The sequence below is a fragment of the Lampris incognitus genome, chromosome 5 (assembly GCF_029633865.1).
Source record: "Lampris incognitus isolate fLamInc1 chromosome 5, fLamInc1.hap2, whole genome shotgun sequence".
NCBI classification, from domain to species: domain Eukaryota; kingdom Metazoa; phylum Chordata; class Actinopteri; order Lampriformes; family Lampridae; genus Lampris; species Lampris incognitus.
This window is the reverse complement of record NC_079215.1, coordinates 1879844-1897116: the sequence shown is the minus strand read 5'-3', so window position 1 is coordinate 1897116 and position 17273 is coordinate 1879844. Positions and strand designations below refer to the sequence as shown.

The 17273-nt window shown below is 41.8% G+C and overlaps 1 protein-coding gene across 1 annotated transcript in view; it reads left to right on the top strand.

The window, feature by feature from the left end:
* LOC130113175 (beta-2-glycoprotein 1-like) overlaps positions 1 to 17273 on the top strand; it is a 35736-nt gene that overhangs the window by 4019 nt on the left and 14444 nt on the right. The window contains exons 3-4 of the mRNA XM_056280721.1: positions 8425 to 8521; positions 17095 to 17171. Coding sequence (XP_056136696.1) covers positions 8425 to 8521; positions 17095 to 17171 — 174 coding nt within the window. The remainder of the gene's footprint in view (positions 1 to 8424; positions 8522 to 17094; positions 17172 to 17273) is intronic.

Genomic DNA, 17273 nt, shown 5'->3' with positions numbered 1-17273 from the left:
CAACGTGTTTCTAGGACAGAGAAACGAACGTCGCGAAGGAAATGACGCGACCAACACGCGTCATAAATACTGACATGACGCGCAAATTACGAGACGGTCATGTTGACCGCTCACGGTCGCTTTAGGTAGATCTTACAGGAGGGGGACGGCAGCAAGATGGCGGAGGGAGCGGACGCGGCATAAACAGCTCAGGTAACAAAGCCTGAAACCGACAAACTTGGACAAAAAACTCACAGGAAACTTTCTCCGTTTGCGTTGGAATCTATCGGAGTCGCTCTTAGAACTGAGTAGGTCATGTCGGTCACTTTCTAAACACACTCTAAACTAAAAATGGCTAAAGCTAACGCGAAGCTAACGGCTCTCCACATGCACGACTACTGCGGTCCAGAGAACATGGAGACAAACGGCAAAGATACAAAAACACCCTTACATCTCCTGCTAAGCCGCCAGGTCCTCAGAAAAACACCCTTACACCTCCTGCTGAGCTGCCAGGTCCTCAGGAAAACACCCTTACACCTCCTGCTGAGCTGCCAGGTCCTCAGAAAAACACCCTTACATCTCCTGCTAAGCTGCCAGGTCCTCAGAAAAACACCCTTACACCTCGTGCTGAGCTGCCAGGTCCTCAGGAAAACCCCCTTACACGTCCTGCTAAGCTGCCAGGTCCTCAGAAAAACACCCTTACATCTCCTGCTAAGCTGCCAGGTCCTCAGGAAACACCCTTAAACCTCCTGCTGAGCTGCCAGGTCCTCAGGAAAACACCCTTACACCTCCTGCTAAGCCGCCAGGTCCTCAGGAAAACAGCCTTACATCTCCTGGTAAGCCGCCAGGTCCTCAGGAAAACACCCTTACATCTCCTGCTAAGCTGCCAGCTCCTCGGGAAACACCCTTACACCTCCTGCTAAGCCGCCAGGTCCTCGGGAAACACCCTTACACCTCCTGCTAAGCCGCCAGGTCCTCAGGAAAACACCCTTACATCTCCTGCTAAGCCGCCAGGTCCTCAGGAAAACACCCTTACATCTCCTGCTAAGCCGCCAGGTCCTCAGGAAAACACCCTTACATCTCCTGCTAAGCCGCCAGGTCCTCAGGAAAACACCCTTACATCTCCTGCTAAACCGCCAGGTCCTCAGAAAAACACCCTTACATCTCCTGCTAAGCCGCCAGGTCCTCAGAAAAACACCCTTACATCTCCTGCTAAGCCGCCAGGTCCTCAGGAAAACACCCTTACATCTCCTGCTAAGCTGCCAGGTCCTCAGAAAACACCCTTACATCTCCTGCTAAGCCGCCAGGTCCTCAGAAAAACACACTTACATCTCCTGCTAAGCCGCCAGGTCCTCAGAAAAACACCCTTACATCTCCTGCTAAGCCGCCAGGTCCTCAGGAAAACACCCTTACATCTCCTGCTAAGCCGCCAGGTCCTCAGGTAAACACCCTTACATCTCCTGCTAAGCCGCCAGGTCCTCAGAAAACACCCTTACACCTCCTGCTAAGCCGCCAGGTCCTCAGGAAAACACCCTTACATCTCCTGCTAAGCCGCCAGGTCCTCAGAAAAACACCCTTAAATCTCGTGCTGAGCCGCCAGGTCTTCAGAAAACACCCTTAAATCTCGTGCTGAGCGGCCAGGTCCTCAGGAAAACACCCTTACATCTCCTGCTGAGCCGCCAGGTCCTCAGAAAAACACCCTTACATCTCCTGCTGAGCCGCCAGGTCCTCAGAAAAACACCCTCACATCTCCTGCTGAGCCGCCAGGTCCTCAGAAAAACACCCTCACATCTCCTGCTGAGCCGCCAGGTCCTCAGGAAAACACCCTTACATCTCCTGCTGAGCCGCCAGGTCCTCAGAAAAACACCCTTACATCTCCTGCTAAGCTGCCAGGTCCTCAGGAAAAACACCCTTACATCTCCTGCTAAGCCGCCAGGTCCTCAGAAAAAACACCCTTACATCTCCTGCTAAGCCGCCAGGTCCTCAGGAAAAACACCCTTACATCTCCTGCTAAGCCGCCAGGTCCTCAGGAAAACACCCTTACATCTCCTGCTAAGCCGCCAGGTCCTCAGAAAAACACCCTTACATCTCCTGCTAAGCCGCCAGGTCCTCAGAAAAACACCCTTACATCTCCTGCTAAGCCGCCAGGTCCTCAGAAAAACACCCTTACATCTCCTGCTAAGCCGCCAGGTCCTCAGGAAAAACACCCTTACATCTCCTGCTAAGCCGCCAGGTCCTCAGGAAAACACCCTTACATCTCCTGCTAAGCCGCCAGGTCCTCAGAAAACACCCTTACACCTCCTGCTAAGCCGCCAGGTCCTCAGAAAACACCCTTACATCTCCTGCTAAGCCGCCAGGTCCTCAGAAAAACACCCTTACATCTCCTGCTAAGCCGCCAGGTCCTCAGGAAAAACACCCTTACATCTCCTGCTAAGCCGCCAGGTCCTCAGGAAAACACCCTTACACCTCCTGCTAAGCTGCCAGGTCCTCAGAAAACACCCTTACATCTCCTGCAAAGCCGCCAGGTCCTCAGGAAAACACCTTTACATCTCCTGCTAAGCCGCCAGGTCCTCAGAAAACACAAAAAGGAGACGAGGCCACAACTGCTGGAGCCCATGCCGAGGATACCTCGAATGCTGCTATCTTAGCTGCCATCGGTACTCTCCGCAACATGATGGAGGATTTCAAGACGGAGTTGAAACAAAACACACTGACCATTGCTAACATAGCAAAGCGGTCGAGTTTAACTCGGCCGAAATCAAAGAGTGCAAGGTTAAAAACAAAGAGTTGGATGGAGAAATAAAACAACTCCGTGTGAAGAACGCAGAGCTGGACAAGAGAGCTACAGAGGTGGAAAAGAGAGCTGCAGAACTGGAGCGCTACAAGAGAAGATGGAACTTAAGACTTAACGGCCTGAAAGAAGAAAAGGAGAATACACGACAGCTCGTCGCTGAAATCATCGGGAAGATTGTTCCACACTGGAAGGAGAAGATGGATCTCATCCTGGACTCTGTGCACCATCTGGGGCCGAACAACAACAGCCGCCCTCGTCAGATCATCATGCAGTTCACTGGACAGCTGTACAGGGTTGAACTCTGGCGAGCCACCAAACTTCACCCAGTCTGCAAGAATCTCAACGTCCGCTTCGCAGAAGATCTCACCAAAGAAGACAGGGAGGCACGGCAAGCTGTTTGGCCGAAAGTTGAGCAAGCAAGGAAGGCAGGTCTGAAGACTGTTTTCCGTGGCCCATATGCGTTCATCAACGGTCAGAGAGTCACACCATAGACCTAAATAACCTGGAATGTTGATTCCTAAAACAAGTGAGTTATAAATGGAAAAAAATGCTCAGGGTTTTGTTACACAAAGTTCAGTAACTACTAGCAGATAAACCATTTTTCTTGTTCTTTAACAGTTCAGATAATTATCTCTGTGTGTTTTGTGTTCTATGTTTAGTCTAAAAAATTATATATCTCTCATTTCTGTTAATGCAAGGGGTCTAAGAGACATGACAAAAAGGAAAAGCGTCTACTTATTCTGTAAAGGGGAAAATGCAAACGTTGTTTTTCTACAAGAAATTCACTCCAAGACTGAGGATACTTTATTTTGGTCTAAACAATGGGGAGATGACGCTTTCTTCAGCCATGGCACTTCATGATCAGCAGGGGTCGCCATCCTCCTAAAATACTTCAGCGGTCAGGTTATAGCCCACAAGGCAGATGAACATGGCCACTGGTTGATTCTAATCCTAAACATAGATGAATTGAAATTCATCCTGATTAATGTTTATGGCTACAACAATAGCACAGAAAACAGAAGACTATTTGATCAAATAAGCTTACAATTAGACAACTTAAAATTATCATACTCAACTGATAATATTATAGTTGGAGGGGATCTGAATTTAGTCCAGGATGATTTCTTTGATAAATATCCTCTTAGACATTCTGCAAGTCATCCTAATTCCATATTTACTAACTTTTGCAATGAACAAACTCTGATTGATGCATGGCGATATTTAAATCCAGGAATATTTAAATACTCATGGTTCAGCCCAAATTCAAATTTAAAATCTAGAATTGACTATTGGTTAATTGCAAGCCACTTGCTGTGCTATGATATCAACTTTGATATCTCGGCTGCTCCACTTACTGATCACAGCATTATTTCTCTACATGTTAAACCTAAAAACAGGAGTACTTATTCTCACAAATATTGGAAATTTAACTCCAGTCTAAATAAAAATTCTGAATACTGTAGAAAAATTAAACTATTGATTCAAGAGATCATAAACTCTGAAGAACTAACAATGCCTGTCAAGAAATGGGAGTTCCTAAAATATAAAATACGCCAAGTCACCATCTCATTCAGTAAAAAACTTAAAAAAGATCTTGAAAGAAAATAACTAGATATAATTAAACAGCTTAATGTTTACTGCAATAAACCTAATCCCACTGAAGATGAGAAATAGAAAATATAAAACCTTCAACCCAAATTGGATGAAATCTACACTCAGAAAGCAAAAGGAGCCTTTATTAGGGCTAGAGCTAAATGGATAGAGGAGGGGGGAAAAACTCAGCATATTTCTGTAACCTTGAAAAAAGAAGGCAGGAAAGAAATAACATTAAATCCTTGATAATTGATGATATAGAAACCACAGATGAAAAATTAATCTCCTCGGAAATCCTTAAATTCTATAGCCAGCTTTACAGCTCTAAATGTTCTAATGAGGATTGTCATGCAAACAAGGGATTATCATTTCAATTCCAAAACCTGGAAAAGACCCCAGAATTATAGATAATAGAAGGCCCATCACTCTTAGAAACTCAGACTACAAACCCCTAACCTACATTTTCGCTACTCGTCTTCAAACAGGGATTTTGAATCCTATTGCAGAAACACAATCAGGTTTTCTAAAAGGAAGATCAATCCACAACAATATAAGGCTGGTAATGGACATTATTGAATACAGAAACCAAATTGAAGATGATGGGTTTCTCCTCTTTTGAGATTTTTATAAAGCGTTTGACTCTGTGGAGCATCCATTTATCATCTTGGTACTTGAACATTTTGGATTTGGAGTTAATTTTAGGAATTTTGTCAGTGGACTCTATCAGAATATTACCAGCTGTGTCATACTACCTGCTGGCACCACCCCCAGTTTTAAGGTTAATGTAGGGATTCCTCAGGGTTGTCCGGTTTCTCCATATTTATGCATACTATTTACAGAAATGTTAGCAATTCACCTAAAAAACTGTGATGACATTAAACAACTAAATGTATTAGGTACAGATATTATCATCAGCCAACTAGCAGATGACACGACAATTTTCTTAAAAGATAGACACCAAATTCCAACAACTATTGAAAAAGTTGAAAAATTCTCTAAAGCTTCAGGATTAACACTAAATTTAAAAAAAATGTGAACTATTGGCTGTACATGACACCCCACTAAAATAAATCTGTAATATTCCTATTAAATCAGAAATCAAATACCTGGGAATTTTCCTTTCAAAAGACCAAAAACGAAGTCAGTCTTTGAATGTAGAAAATAAGTTAAATGAATGTAAATCAAAGCTAATACTTGGCAGAATTAATTTAACTAAGATGGAATGCTTATCAAGGTGTATTTACCCAGCCTATTCTCATGCCATTCCAAAAAAAATTATCAAATCAATCAATCAGATTAATCTAAATTTCATTTGGCGAAACAGACCACACTATATAAAGAAAAGCCATATGGTTAAAGAAGTAAAGGATGGAGGTCTAAAAGTTATTGATTTTGATTGCCTTAATGGAACTTTAAAAATAAATTGGCTAAAGTCTTGGATCAAACATAGTAACTCCTTCTGGTACTGTATTCCAAATCACTTATTCAATAAAATTGGAGGATTGAAATTTATACTCAGAACTGACTATAATATTGATAAACTTCCTGTTTCATTATCCGAGCTCCATAAACAGATACTGTTGTATTGGAGAATGTTATATGTACATAACTTTTCACCCCACACCACTGTACTTTGGAATAATATATATATATTGTATCGCAACAAGTCTTTATTCTTTAAGATTGGTATGAGGAAAATATATGGTCAATAGTTGATCTAATGGATCCTAGTGGTAATTTATTAAATTATGAACAATTCCAGACAAAACATACTTTCAAGCCTTCCAAATCAGACTTTACTAAATTACATAAAGCACTCCCCAAAGAATTTGTATCTCTGATAACAAATATAATGACTCACCAACCTATATAGCCACGATTGACCCCACTGTCAATTCAAGGGTTTTTAATCTTGCACAAAAAATGTGATAATCATTTTATTAGAAACTGTCTCACTGAAAACTTATTCCCTGAAAGACAAAACAAAAATGACATTTTACACAAATTTGATAAAAATTCAATTATTAAATTGAAAACAATGTATCTAACATTTCCTATCCCCCCCCAAAGCGAAGGAAACACACTTCAAAACGATGAATAACATACATCCCTCCAAAGAACTACTTAGATCACGGTTTGGTTTTGACGATAATATATGTTCATTTTGTGAAAATGACATAGAAACTAGGGACCATGTATTTTTCTCATGTGGTGTGGTACTTGTGTTCTGGCTTGACGTTCACAAATGGATAAAGCAAGGGATTTTGTCCTTTCCAACTTGGACTTCTAGAGACAATATAACCTTTGGTAGGATTTTGCAAAACAAAAACGATGAACTCTTGTAATGTAATCCTCTGCTTAGCCAAATTCTTTATTCATAAAAATAGATACTTAAAGTGGTCCCCCGAATTTGATGTTTTTTTAAATGAATTTAGATTATACCTGAAATCTTTAAAACTAATGACCGATACAAAAGCTCTAAAGACTTATGAGGTGTTAAGACATTTTCCCACTGAATCAGAAGACTGGTATCCTTATTAATTCCCCCTTGTATGATGGACTATGTTTTATTATTTTCAATTAGCGTATGTCATGTATTTAATTTATTATTGTTTGTACCCTTATTTTCGTAATACATTACCGTATATTTGTCATGTAACATTCAACCTCTATGCACTTCCTGATATACTGTATAGAAATGTTTACATAATGTTCCCTTTGGCATTTTGGATATATCTATGTATGTTTGGATGGAATGTATATTTGCCATGTTTGTTTTGTAATGAACTTTTTTCAAGAAAATACATGAACAATGTTCAATTAAAAAAAAAAAGAAAAAAGTAGATCTTATAACTTTCTTTTGTGCGATTGATCTAAAACTCGTTTTGATACAAATATATGCCATGTTAGGAGCATGCAGGGAGCGGCAGGTCTGTATCTTTCCCCCCCACAAAGTCATTAAACTTTGAGTGAGTGTTTTAAGGGCGGCATGGCTCAGGAGGTAGAGCGGGTTGTCTAGTAATCGGAAGGTTGCTGGTTTGATCCCCGGGTCCTCCGGAAGTGTCCTTGAGCAAGACAATGAACCCGACTGCTCCTGGTGGGCAGGTTGGCGCCTCGCATGGCAGCCCCCTCCATCAGTGCGTGGCTGTGTGAATGTGAGGTGTACACTGTTAGAGCTGTGGGTAGACCAGACCAGACCAGAGCAGTGTTTCCCAACCCAGTCCTCAAGGAACCCCTATCCTGCAGACTTTCTTTGCACCACTGAATAGGTACCTGTTTGTAGTTATTCAACCAATCAGCAATGAATTATGTCAGACGTTGCACACCTTGCATAATTAAGTGCTGTGAGATGATTGGTTGAGTAAGTACAAGCAGGGCTACCTATGCAGGGTTACAATGAAAATCTGCAGGATAGGGGGTCCTTGAGGACTGGGTTGGGAGGACTGTCTAAATGCAGTCTGTTTACCAGTTACTTGGATTATTAACAATTTCTTTATACATTAGTATTCATGTTTTTACCCATTAAGGGTAACATGCCTACCAGATGCTTCTAATTCTCACTACACATTTCTTAACAAACCTGCTTTATGAAAATGAACGTGGACTAGATGTGATGGTAATAATAATAGATATTTCATATAATATTACATATATATCAGATAATATTATTAGATATGATGATGGTCTTAAACTGGGTATTTCCTGTTTTTATCAAATCGATGTCAATATTACTTAAGCCCTGGAGAGGATATCTTGAAGTTCAGATTCTTTGTTCTTTTGGCAACGCAGCAAAAATGCAAAAAAGAGAACTTAAGAGAACGGTCTTTATGGCAGGAGATTGGCTCAAACACACACATACAATGTCAGTTAGTTTGCGTCCTCTTCTTCTTTTTTTCTTAAATAGTTCATAGCCTTTACTGTGCTGGGCAGGTAAACTAGGGTATATTGAACATTCAGTATGAAGTTGTGCATATTAGTCCTGTAGTCTTGACTTATTTAAGAACAAAATACACAACTGCCACGATGAGTTAACTCAATTCCTCTCTTCTGTACCGCAGCAAAGCGTTGTCCTTACCCAGACGAACCCCCTAATGGATATGTGTTCTATGAAGATAATCTATACCAAAGCACCACCAACTACACCTGCCATCAGGGGTAAGGATAGACCAGCTGTGATGCCTCATGTCAAAGCTGAGAATTACACATGATGCAGTCTCATGTCCTCTGTTGCTCAATTAACCAGGAATTTACTGAGTTCCAAGACTCTATCATCTATTTTGTGACATAAATTCAAAAACAAAATCCATTTCCGCTCAGCTGTGTTCAACACAGTGGTCCTCTGGTGAAAAATATGCTAATGATTTACGGTCTATAGTGCGGTATGCTATGTCAAAAAAGCAGCTCCCGTAGGATTTTTGTGCCAAAATTGATTTTTTTGCTGTTTTGGCTTCTATAGGGACCAAACTAACAGAAAATGAAGGGTGCCAAATTTTCTGACCCCCACCCCCAATTCTGGGGGGCCATCTATTTTGGGACCTCCCGGAACAGTAAAATATAAGTCCGCCTGGGACTACTCTTACTAAAATGGCTGTACAATTGTTACGCTTCAGTTGTATAACACCAAATTTGGAGGAGATGCAGTTGAGAAGTTGCAGAACAGATCCAAATATCTGTGGCCTGCTGGTAAATGGTATTACTGATGTTATTCACACTCAAATTGTAAGTTTTGTTAAGGCAAACCTAAAAAATTGAATTTCTGCTGTAGTTTATCTGCAGTCCTTCTGTCCTGGTGGATGGTACAACTAAACTTCCACTTGAAGTACATTTTTCCAGGTGTTACCTATACATAGACACCAGAATTGTGCATCTGGGCCCTGTACTTGCGGAGCTATTACTGAATTATTTTGGGCATGTAATTTCGGGCGAAAATTCAAAAAAATTGCCTGGGGCTGAAGTGGTTTTTAATGTCCAATTTTTATGATATTATAGTTGTTTTGTAGGTTTTAAAATATTCTTAGTTGATTTATAACACTATTAAAACAGCTAGAAGAGTATTTGTCTGACTTTTGGCTCCTCACCTGGGACACCCCGGACTGACCCTTGTGCCTATCCCATTCATCATTACTCTCCTCTTTCCACTCCTGCTCTTTTCTTGGCCAATATAACTTTTACAATTATTTTTCATGGGCATCCAGTGACAATTAATACTTTACTGAAGGTGTTGACCATTCTGAAAGACATTCCTGTTCTGAATCTGAAAAAATAAGGGTTGAAATGTGGCCATTGTAGCATAATCCTTGTTAATTTGGTTCATTTCAAACAGGTGAGATCATAATTAAAGCACAGCTGTGTTTGTAGCTGACTGAAAACAAAAAAGAACAGTACTCAAGATAAAATAAAATAAAAATAGGCCAATACGAAAACAACAACAACAAAACAAACAAACACCACAATAGATTTGAAGAGTCAACATTTTGAGAATCACATTCATGGAATTGCTGAAAGCAACTACCTGGTAAGTGATACTTTTATTTTAATTTTTTATCATTCAGGTGAAATTTAAAACAAGCCTGAAAGATTTATAAGCCAATGTTTACACATATTTTGACATATATTTAAATTGTTTTCCCATTATTAGGTCTAATCTTTCAGTCTGACATGCCCTGATCCAACAATTTTGGACTACTAACAGTAAGCTAAGTTGGGCTAAATTTAAACCATGCCCGCTAGATTTAAAAGCCAACATTTGCACATATTTATATTTACATTGTTTTCCCATCATTAGGTTTCATCTGTCTGGCATGCACAGATCCGACAACCTACAACAACGAACTAGAAAGCTAAGCTAAACAGTAAGCTAAGGTGGGCTGAGAATGATCTGGTAAATGTGTCATATTTTTCTGATGAAATTTAAACCAAGCCTTCTAATTCAAATATAAATTTACATTGTGTAAACTACTAATAAGACACGTTAGCCCCTAGCTAACGGGTCTGACCCTTTAGCCAAGCGGTTAGTGATGTCGCCTTGTGGTGCAGTACACCCCGTATCGAATCCCGCACCGGGCAAGAAAATAACCGGTTACATTGGTGGCAGCGGTGGGATCCGGAAGTGTGCAGATCCTCAGGATTCTCTTCGGAGCGCGGGAAGAACAAAGCGCGAGGGCGCGCTTCCGGGGAGGGTGACGACTGTAAACTACTAATAAGACACGTTAGCCCCCAGCTAACGGGTCTGACCCTTTAGCCGAGCGGTTAGTGATGTCGCCTTGTGGTGCAGTACACCCCATATCGAATTCCGCACCGGGCAAGAAAATAACCGGTTACAATTGTTTCCCCATCATTAGGTTTCATCTGTCTGGCATCCAACAAATTGGACAACTTGTGAGCTAAGGTGGGATGAGATCTGGTCAATATGGCAGAGGAATGCAACATTTGCGTGATCTGCAAAGAAGGTGCCACCCCTGGCAAGCGACTAGTTAAAAATCCAGCCATGATTGATGACCTACTGCAGGCTTGCAGGGACAGAGTCTCTTTAGGTCAAAGTGATTTTGAGGAACTTTCCGACTACTTATCTGGCCTAAATGAAGGGGAACTGAAATTGGTTCATTATCATAGTGAGTGCCGAAAATCTGTTATAAACGAGAATAAAATTGACCGTCTCAGGGCTAACCAATCCCGACCTCAGTCACCTGTCTGTTCTAGAAGAGGACCTGGGCGCCCTTCAATTACTACAGGATCTGTTAGACCTAAACGGTCGAAATCTGTCCCAAAGGAGCAAGTGTGTTTATTCTCACCTTGTGACTTTTGTTCCAAGGGTGATTCAGAGCCACTGCACCGTGTTCTTTCTGATGCAATGGGTGAAACGCTTCTTGAAATAAAGCAGCAGACCCAAGATGACCAAGTAAGAATCTGTGTAGCAGACCTAGAGACCTAGTGGATGCTGGTGACGCTTCAGCTCTTGAAAAGTACTATCACAGGGATTGCTTGCGGAATGCAAAACGTACCACAACAATAAAGAAAGATCATGATAATGAATCACTCATTCGCTCTTTGTGTGACGAACAGTTAATCCTCGCCATTCAAAATACCGTCATAGACGATGTTACTCTTGACATGGCTCAGGTCAATGATGCTTACTTGTTGATCCTGAAAAGATATCACATGGATGTCGATGAGACTACAAACTATCGCAAGCATCTGAAAAAGATCATTGGTGAGCGACTTCCAGATGTCCAGTTTGTAAGCTCACTGCAACGAAATGAGCCAGACAAGCTTGTTAAATCAACTGTAGTTAGCAAAGCTATTGATTGCAGTATTTCCACTATGAATGATGGTCAGGTTATTGGCAACCTGAAGAAAGTTGCTAACCTACTGCGGGCAGAGATCATGCAAAAGCGCAGCTGGGATATTTGATAACTTTAAGAATCCCTCTTTACTCCAATTCTTCCTAAGTCACCTCCTCTTTGGCAGTCATGTTGTCAAAGTGTTTGGAATGCGGGATGAAGAAGTAGACAAAACTGTTGATGTTGCATGCCAGTTTCTAGTCCAGAACACTCGCACTGATCGTCAGGTGAAACATCAGCCAAAGAAAGACGATGCCTTTCGGCAAAATGTCCAAACACCCCTCTCAATCGGACTGCCCCTTGCTATCCACTCTAGAGTGCGTGACAAAATCCTTGTCCAGAACCTCTCAGATGTCTACATTGGAAGTGACTACTTAAAGATCCTTGACTTAGAAAAAAGTGTGGAGCAGTCTGTTCTTCAACGAATGAGGATACTGGCGGATTTTGTCTCCCTGACTTTGTGAAGAAGAGTGTGAACATCTGGTTTGCTATTGACAATATTGATCTTTTGGAAGACACAGCCACTGGGCAAGAAACCTTCCATGGCACAGTGGTTGTAATCAACCAGCAGGATGAAGATGGAGACCTGATGAACCAACCACTTGTTATAACAGGAAAACCTCTCACGGCATCACCTCTAGCATTTGATATAAACTTGCTGCAGGAGCCAATGATCAAACCACTCCACTGAGATTTGAGTCTGTGATAGGAAACCGAAACAATCTCATTTCCCAAGACTTCACTCACACCTGGGCATTCACAAACTACCTTGCAACTGATGATAACAGGGGGGCAACCTCAACTGAACCGCAGCTGACAAGCAAACAGACCGAGAACAGTGAAGAAGAGAGAAGCCATGCTGAATCTAATAACGACAGAAATCAAGATGACTCTATTGTGTCGATCAAAGAACAAAGGCGTAAATCAGGGAAATTGAAAAAGGAAGATGTGATGCCAACTTGGGCTGCAACTAAATCTCTACTGTTATCTCAGTCCTCTAACAGTTGCACCTCAACAAACACAGGGGTGATTGCTCCACTGTTTAAGACCTCGCCAACAGATTATGCTACCCTCTATACCGCTTTGAAGTTAACCCAGGGTATCTCTGCCACTGTCATTGGCCCTCACAGAAAAACACTGATAACCCTAGATCTTGACCTTTACTCCCGTGCATTGAAGATTCAGCAGTCAGTTGGAAACACCAACTGGATCCTAAGAACTGGAACTCTTCACATTGCATTTGCTGTGTTGCAAGGTCTAGGTAAAACAGTTGATGGAAGTGGCCTTGACATATGTGCTATTGAAAGTGGTGCTTACACATCAGCAGCTCTTCGTGGTATCTTTGGTGGCAAAGCTTACAAACGAGGCCTTGAGTACCACATCACTACGAGCCTTGCAATTTTGATGTTGCGATTTGATGCCATCTTGTCAAAACTTCCAAATTGTCCGATTCAGATGCAATGCATTGCTCTCAAGGACAAACTCCATGAATGTAACCCACTGATGGTAGAGATCTTTGAAGAAATCCAATCCTGGTACACAGAAAATGTCAAGCCACTCGAAAATGAAAAAGACATTGGTGAGTTCACTCAATTCTTAACCCAGTATCTTCACCAGGTAGAGAGTCTTCTTAATCTCATCAGCTCTTGCCGCTCAGGTGACTGGGAGGGATACTTGTCTTCATTAGAGAATCTCATCAAGTATTTCTTTGCTCATGATCTCCTCAACTATGCTCGCTTGATGCCAGTCAATCTTGCTCAAATGAATGCTCTTGAAAAAGATGACCCAGAAACATGGGATGCACTGAAGTCTGGTGCATTTGTGGTGGCAAAGTCAGAGATACCCTTCACTCATCTCTTCACTGATCAAGCCCTCGAGCAGGAAATCAAGAAGCTAAAGGGACATGGTGGGATGGTAGGACTCAGTAGAGATGAAGCAGCTCTGGACCGGCTGATCATTGCCACACCTCATCTTGCTGATCTAGTAAATCAGTACCTCAAGAGCTTCCCAAAAGCTTCCAGATCTACTTCAAGGACAGAGCATTATCATCTCTCAGGAGAGATTGCATTGAGGTCAAGAACAAATGCACTGAAGCTACGCGACTTGATTGAGTTGCACTGTGGAGGCAATCCATTCAAAGAAAAAACACCATTCAGGAGTTTTGTTTCATCAGTGCTTGTGACAGATGTGGCAAAGCATGATATTCTCCAGTTTGCGGAAAAGGGTCAGAAGCGCTTTGAGGAGTTTGTTTCTGAACGTTTGATCACTACGTCAACACTCTCAGTGTGGAACAAAATGAAGAAACTCGAGTTGAAGACCTTTTCAAACTGGATGGAGAAAACAAAGGCACGTGTTGGAGACAAGGTCATCAAGTTGCGTGAGGAACGTGAACTGCTTGGAAGATTTCTCATCATCCAAGGCAGTCGACCAAGTCTAGTTCCCAAACTTGAGGAGACAATTGGAGACTATGAAATGTCAATGGTTCCCCGCTCTCTGTGTGCTGTGGATGGAACCTTGTACATCCCTACAGACAAAGCTAGTCTCATGCATGCAATTGAAGATGCCAAGGCAGAGCTCCTTGAAGCTGTCCCAAAGCCTGATCCAATGCAAGAAGATCCTCCAGGTGTCCCTATCAAAGTTCCAATAGTTGATGCCATGGGTGTGCTTCAGAGCATGAAAAAGACACCAACCATGCGGAAGCTGTCAGACCTTCAGGATGCATTTAACAAACGCATCAAAACAATGATGGCTGGCTATCATGAGGGTCGAGTTGTCTTTGATCGATATATGGATGAGTCATTAAAGAAGAAAACTCGACAGAAGAGAGCAATTACTTCTGTAGAATACGAAATCCATCCAGAGATGAAGCTCACTATGTCGAGCAAGGATCTCCTCTCTGCATCATCGACCAAGAAGAAGCTGACATGTGAGTTGGGCCAGGGACTGCTAGAGTATTTCTCAAAGGACAGTTCTTTCCTACTGGTTGTCATCTATGACACCTTCATCAAGGGATGTGATTTTGTGGAGGCACACACACATGAAGAGGCTGATACCCTAATACCTCATCAAGTCCTTGCCTCTGCTGGCAATGGTGCCTCACGAGACATATGTGTCTGGTCACCCGACACTGATGTCCTCTTACTGCTACTTGATTTAGTATCATGTGAATGCATTGCAACTCCAACTTCTCTGACATTTTCAACAGGCAAAGGTGCAAAGAAACGGGAAATAAATGTTTTTGAGCTTGTTCAAGTTATTGGATGTCAGAAATGTCAGGGATTACTTGGCCTGCAAAATTTTTCTGGTGCTGACTGGGGAGGAAAATTTGTTGGAATCTCCAAAAAGACGTGGATCAACGCATACCTGAAGCTTGATGATGATGATCCTGCCATTGACTGCTTCAAGGACCTTGGCAAGGGTTCCATTCCCCCTGAGCTTATCAATGGTGAGCTCCCATCACTGGTGAAGGCATTAGAGAATTTCCAACAACCCTGCCATCACTCAGATGGGAACTATTCCGATCAAAGAACCTGGGGGGTGAGATGCTACCTCCAACTCATGCTGCATTGCTACCCCATATCCTACGTTCCAATTATGTCACAATGCGAGATAAGTCATACAAGACGAATTGCCCTGAGCTTCCACCAATCGAACAGAATGGATGGAGTTCAGTGAGTGGCGGATATGTTCCAGTCAGGTGTCTTGCCCTCCCTGCACCACAGGCGGTACTTGAGCTAATCAAATGTGGCTGCAAAGTAGGTTGCAAGGGACAGTGCAGCTGCTCAAAGAATCACCTGCCTTGCACTCCTCTCTGCAAATGTTATGGTGGAGACTGTGCAAACACAACAAGTGAGTACATTCCAGAAGATGACAATGCTGATGAATAGATCATCAAGTATTATTTAAATTCCTTTATCATCACCTGTATTTGTTTTGTTTTGTTGTAGATGTTTTTGGGGAATTTAGCAGCTTTTTCTTACTCTCCATTTACCTACTGGCGCAACATAGAGTAACTTTTTTTTTCAATTGGATACTAAGTGCAACTTTTTACTGCTGCTTGTCATCACGTATATGCTGCTATAAACAACATACAGTATGCTTAACTGAAAGATAAACCTGTCTTACTGGATTACTCGACTACTGTGTGGTTATTTACATAATAGAAACATGTTTAATAAATGTCTTCCATTTTTCACATTAAATATGACAGTTATTATGTTCCCTTTCACAAAAAAAGGCAAATTTGTTGTTTTTACCCAATTTAGTACAATGGGACATCGCCGTAGGATGGACACCATCTTGGATTTGACAATAAATAAGTTAATGATGGAAATTTCACTGATTCAGTGGAATTCCTTGAGCCCAAAAACCTAAGATTAGACACCAAAATCAGCTTTCTAGTTTGAATAGAAACTGAGATATAGCCATTTTAAGCTCCTGGCAGCCATATTGGATGCCATCTTGAAAATGATGCATTTCCAGGAAGTAGATTTTCCTAGATTTTTAGTATGTTCTTAAGCATGCCTAGAGGTAACAGAATCAATAGAAAAAACTATGCTATCTATTTTCTTGGGATTAAGTTTTTTTTCTTCACATATTGAACCATCTATTTTGGATAGGGGGCGCTCAGAAAGGGGGTGGGGGTCTGAAAATTTGGCACCCATCATTTTCTGACAGTTTGGTCCCTATAGAAGCCAAAAAAGCAAAAAAATCAATTTTGGTACAAAAATCCTACGGGAGTACATACCATACTGCACTACTATGGCCAAATACAGGCCACTGAAATATACATAAATGTACAAAAACATAAATGCAATATGCAACAATGTTAAAGAAAAGTTGTGCATAAGGAAACCAGTCAGTATCTGCTGTGACCACCGCTGCACACTTCCTGCTGCTTTCTGTAGGCGAAGATCAACAACTTGATCTGCTCTCTGCATGAGATGGTTGTATCGTGTCACACTCCTCTTCAACGGCGGCGCAAAGCCATAGTACTATATTGGCAGGAAACGGAATATCCTGTCATACATGATAATCTAAAGCATCCCAAACATGCTCTCCCAATTCAGTGCCGGGTGGCTAGGAAGGCCGTGAAGGAACCAGGGCATTACAACTTCCAGGAATGTTGAGCACGTCTTTGTAATGTTGGGCCATACATTATCATGTAAGAAACATGACGTGACCGTTCAATTCTTTGGCAACAGCTATTACAGATATTTCTGCTGCCAACATGCCGATTGTACTCTCCAAAACAAAAAATTAAAAATAATAAAATAAAAATTTACAAAACTGAGCAGGCAAAAAACATTACGGTTTGTAAAAGTTGCTAAGTTTTTAAAGATGTCTGCATTGGTAAAGAAAATAATACAGCACGATTGTTCTATGCAGGTACGTCTTGCATGGAGTCAGCAGTGCCGAGTGCCTACATAACGGAACATGGAGCGCCCCTCCACCCGAGTGCAAGTGTATGTTCTGCATGTTCTTCTTTAGACCAAACAAAGAGGACTACTGACCCAAGAGATAAGTGCTTCTCTTGTGTAGTGCTGAGATGGATGTGCTTGATGATG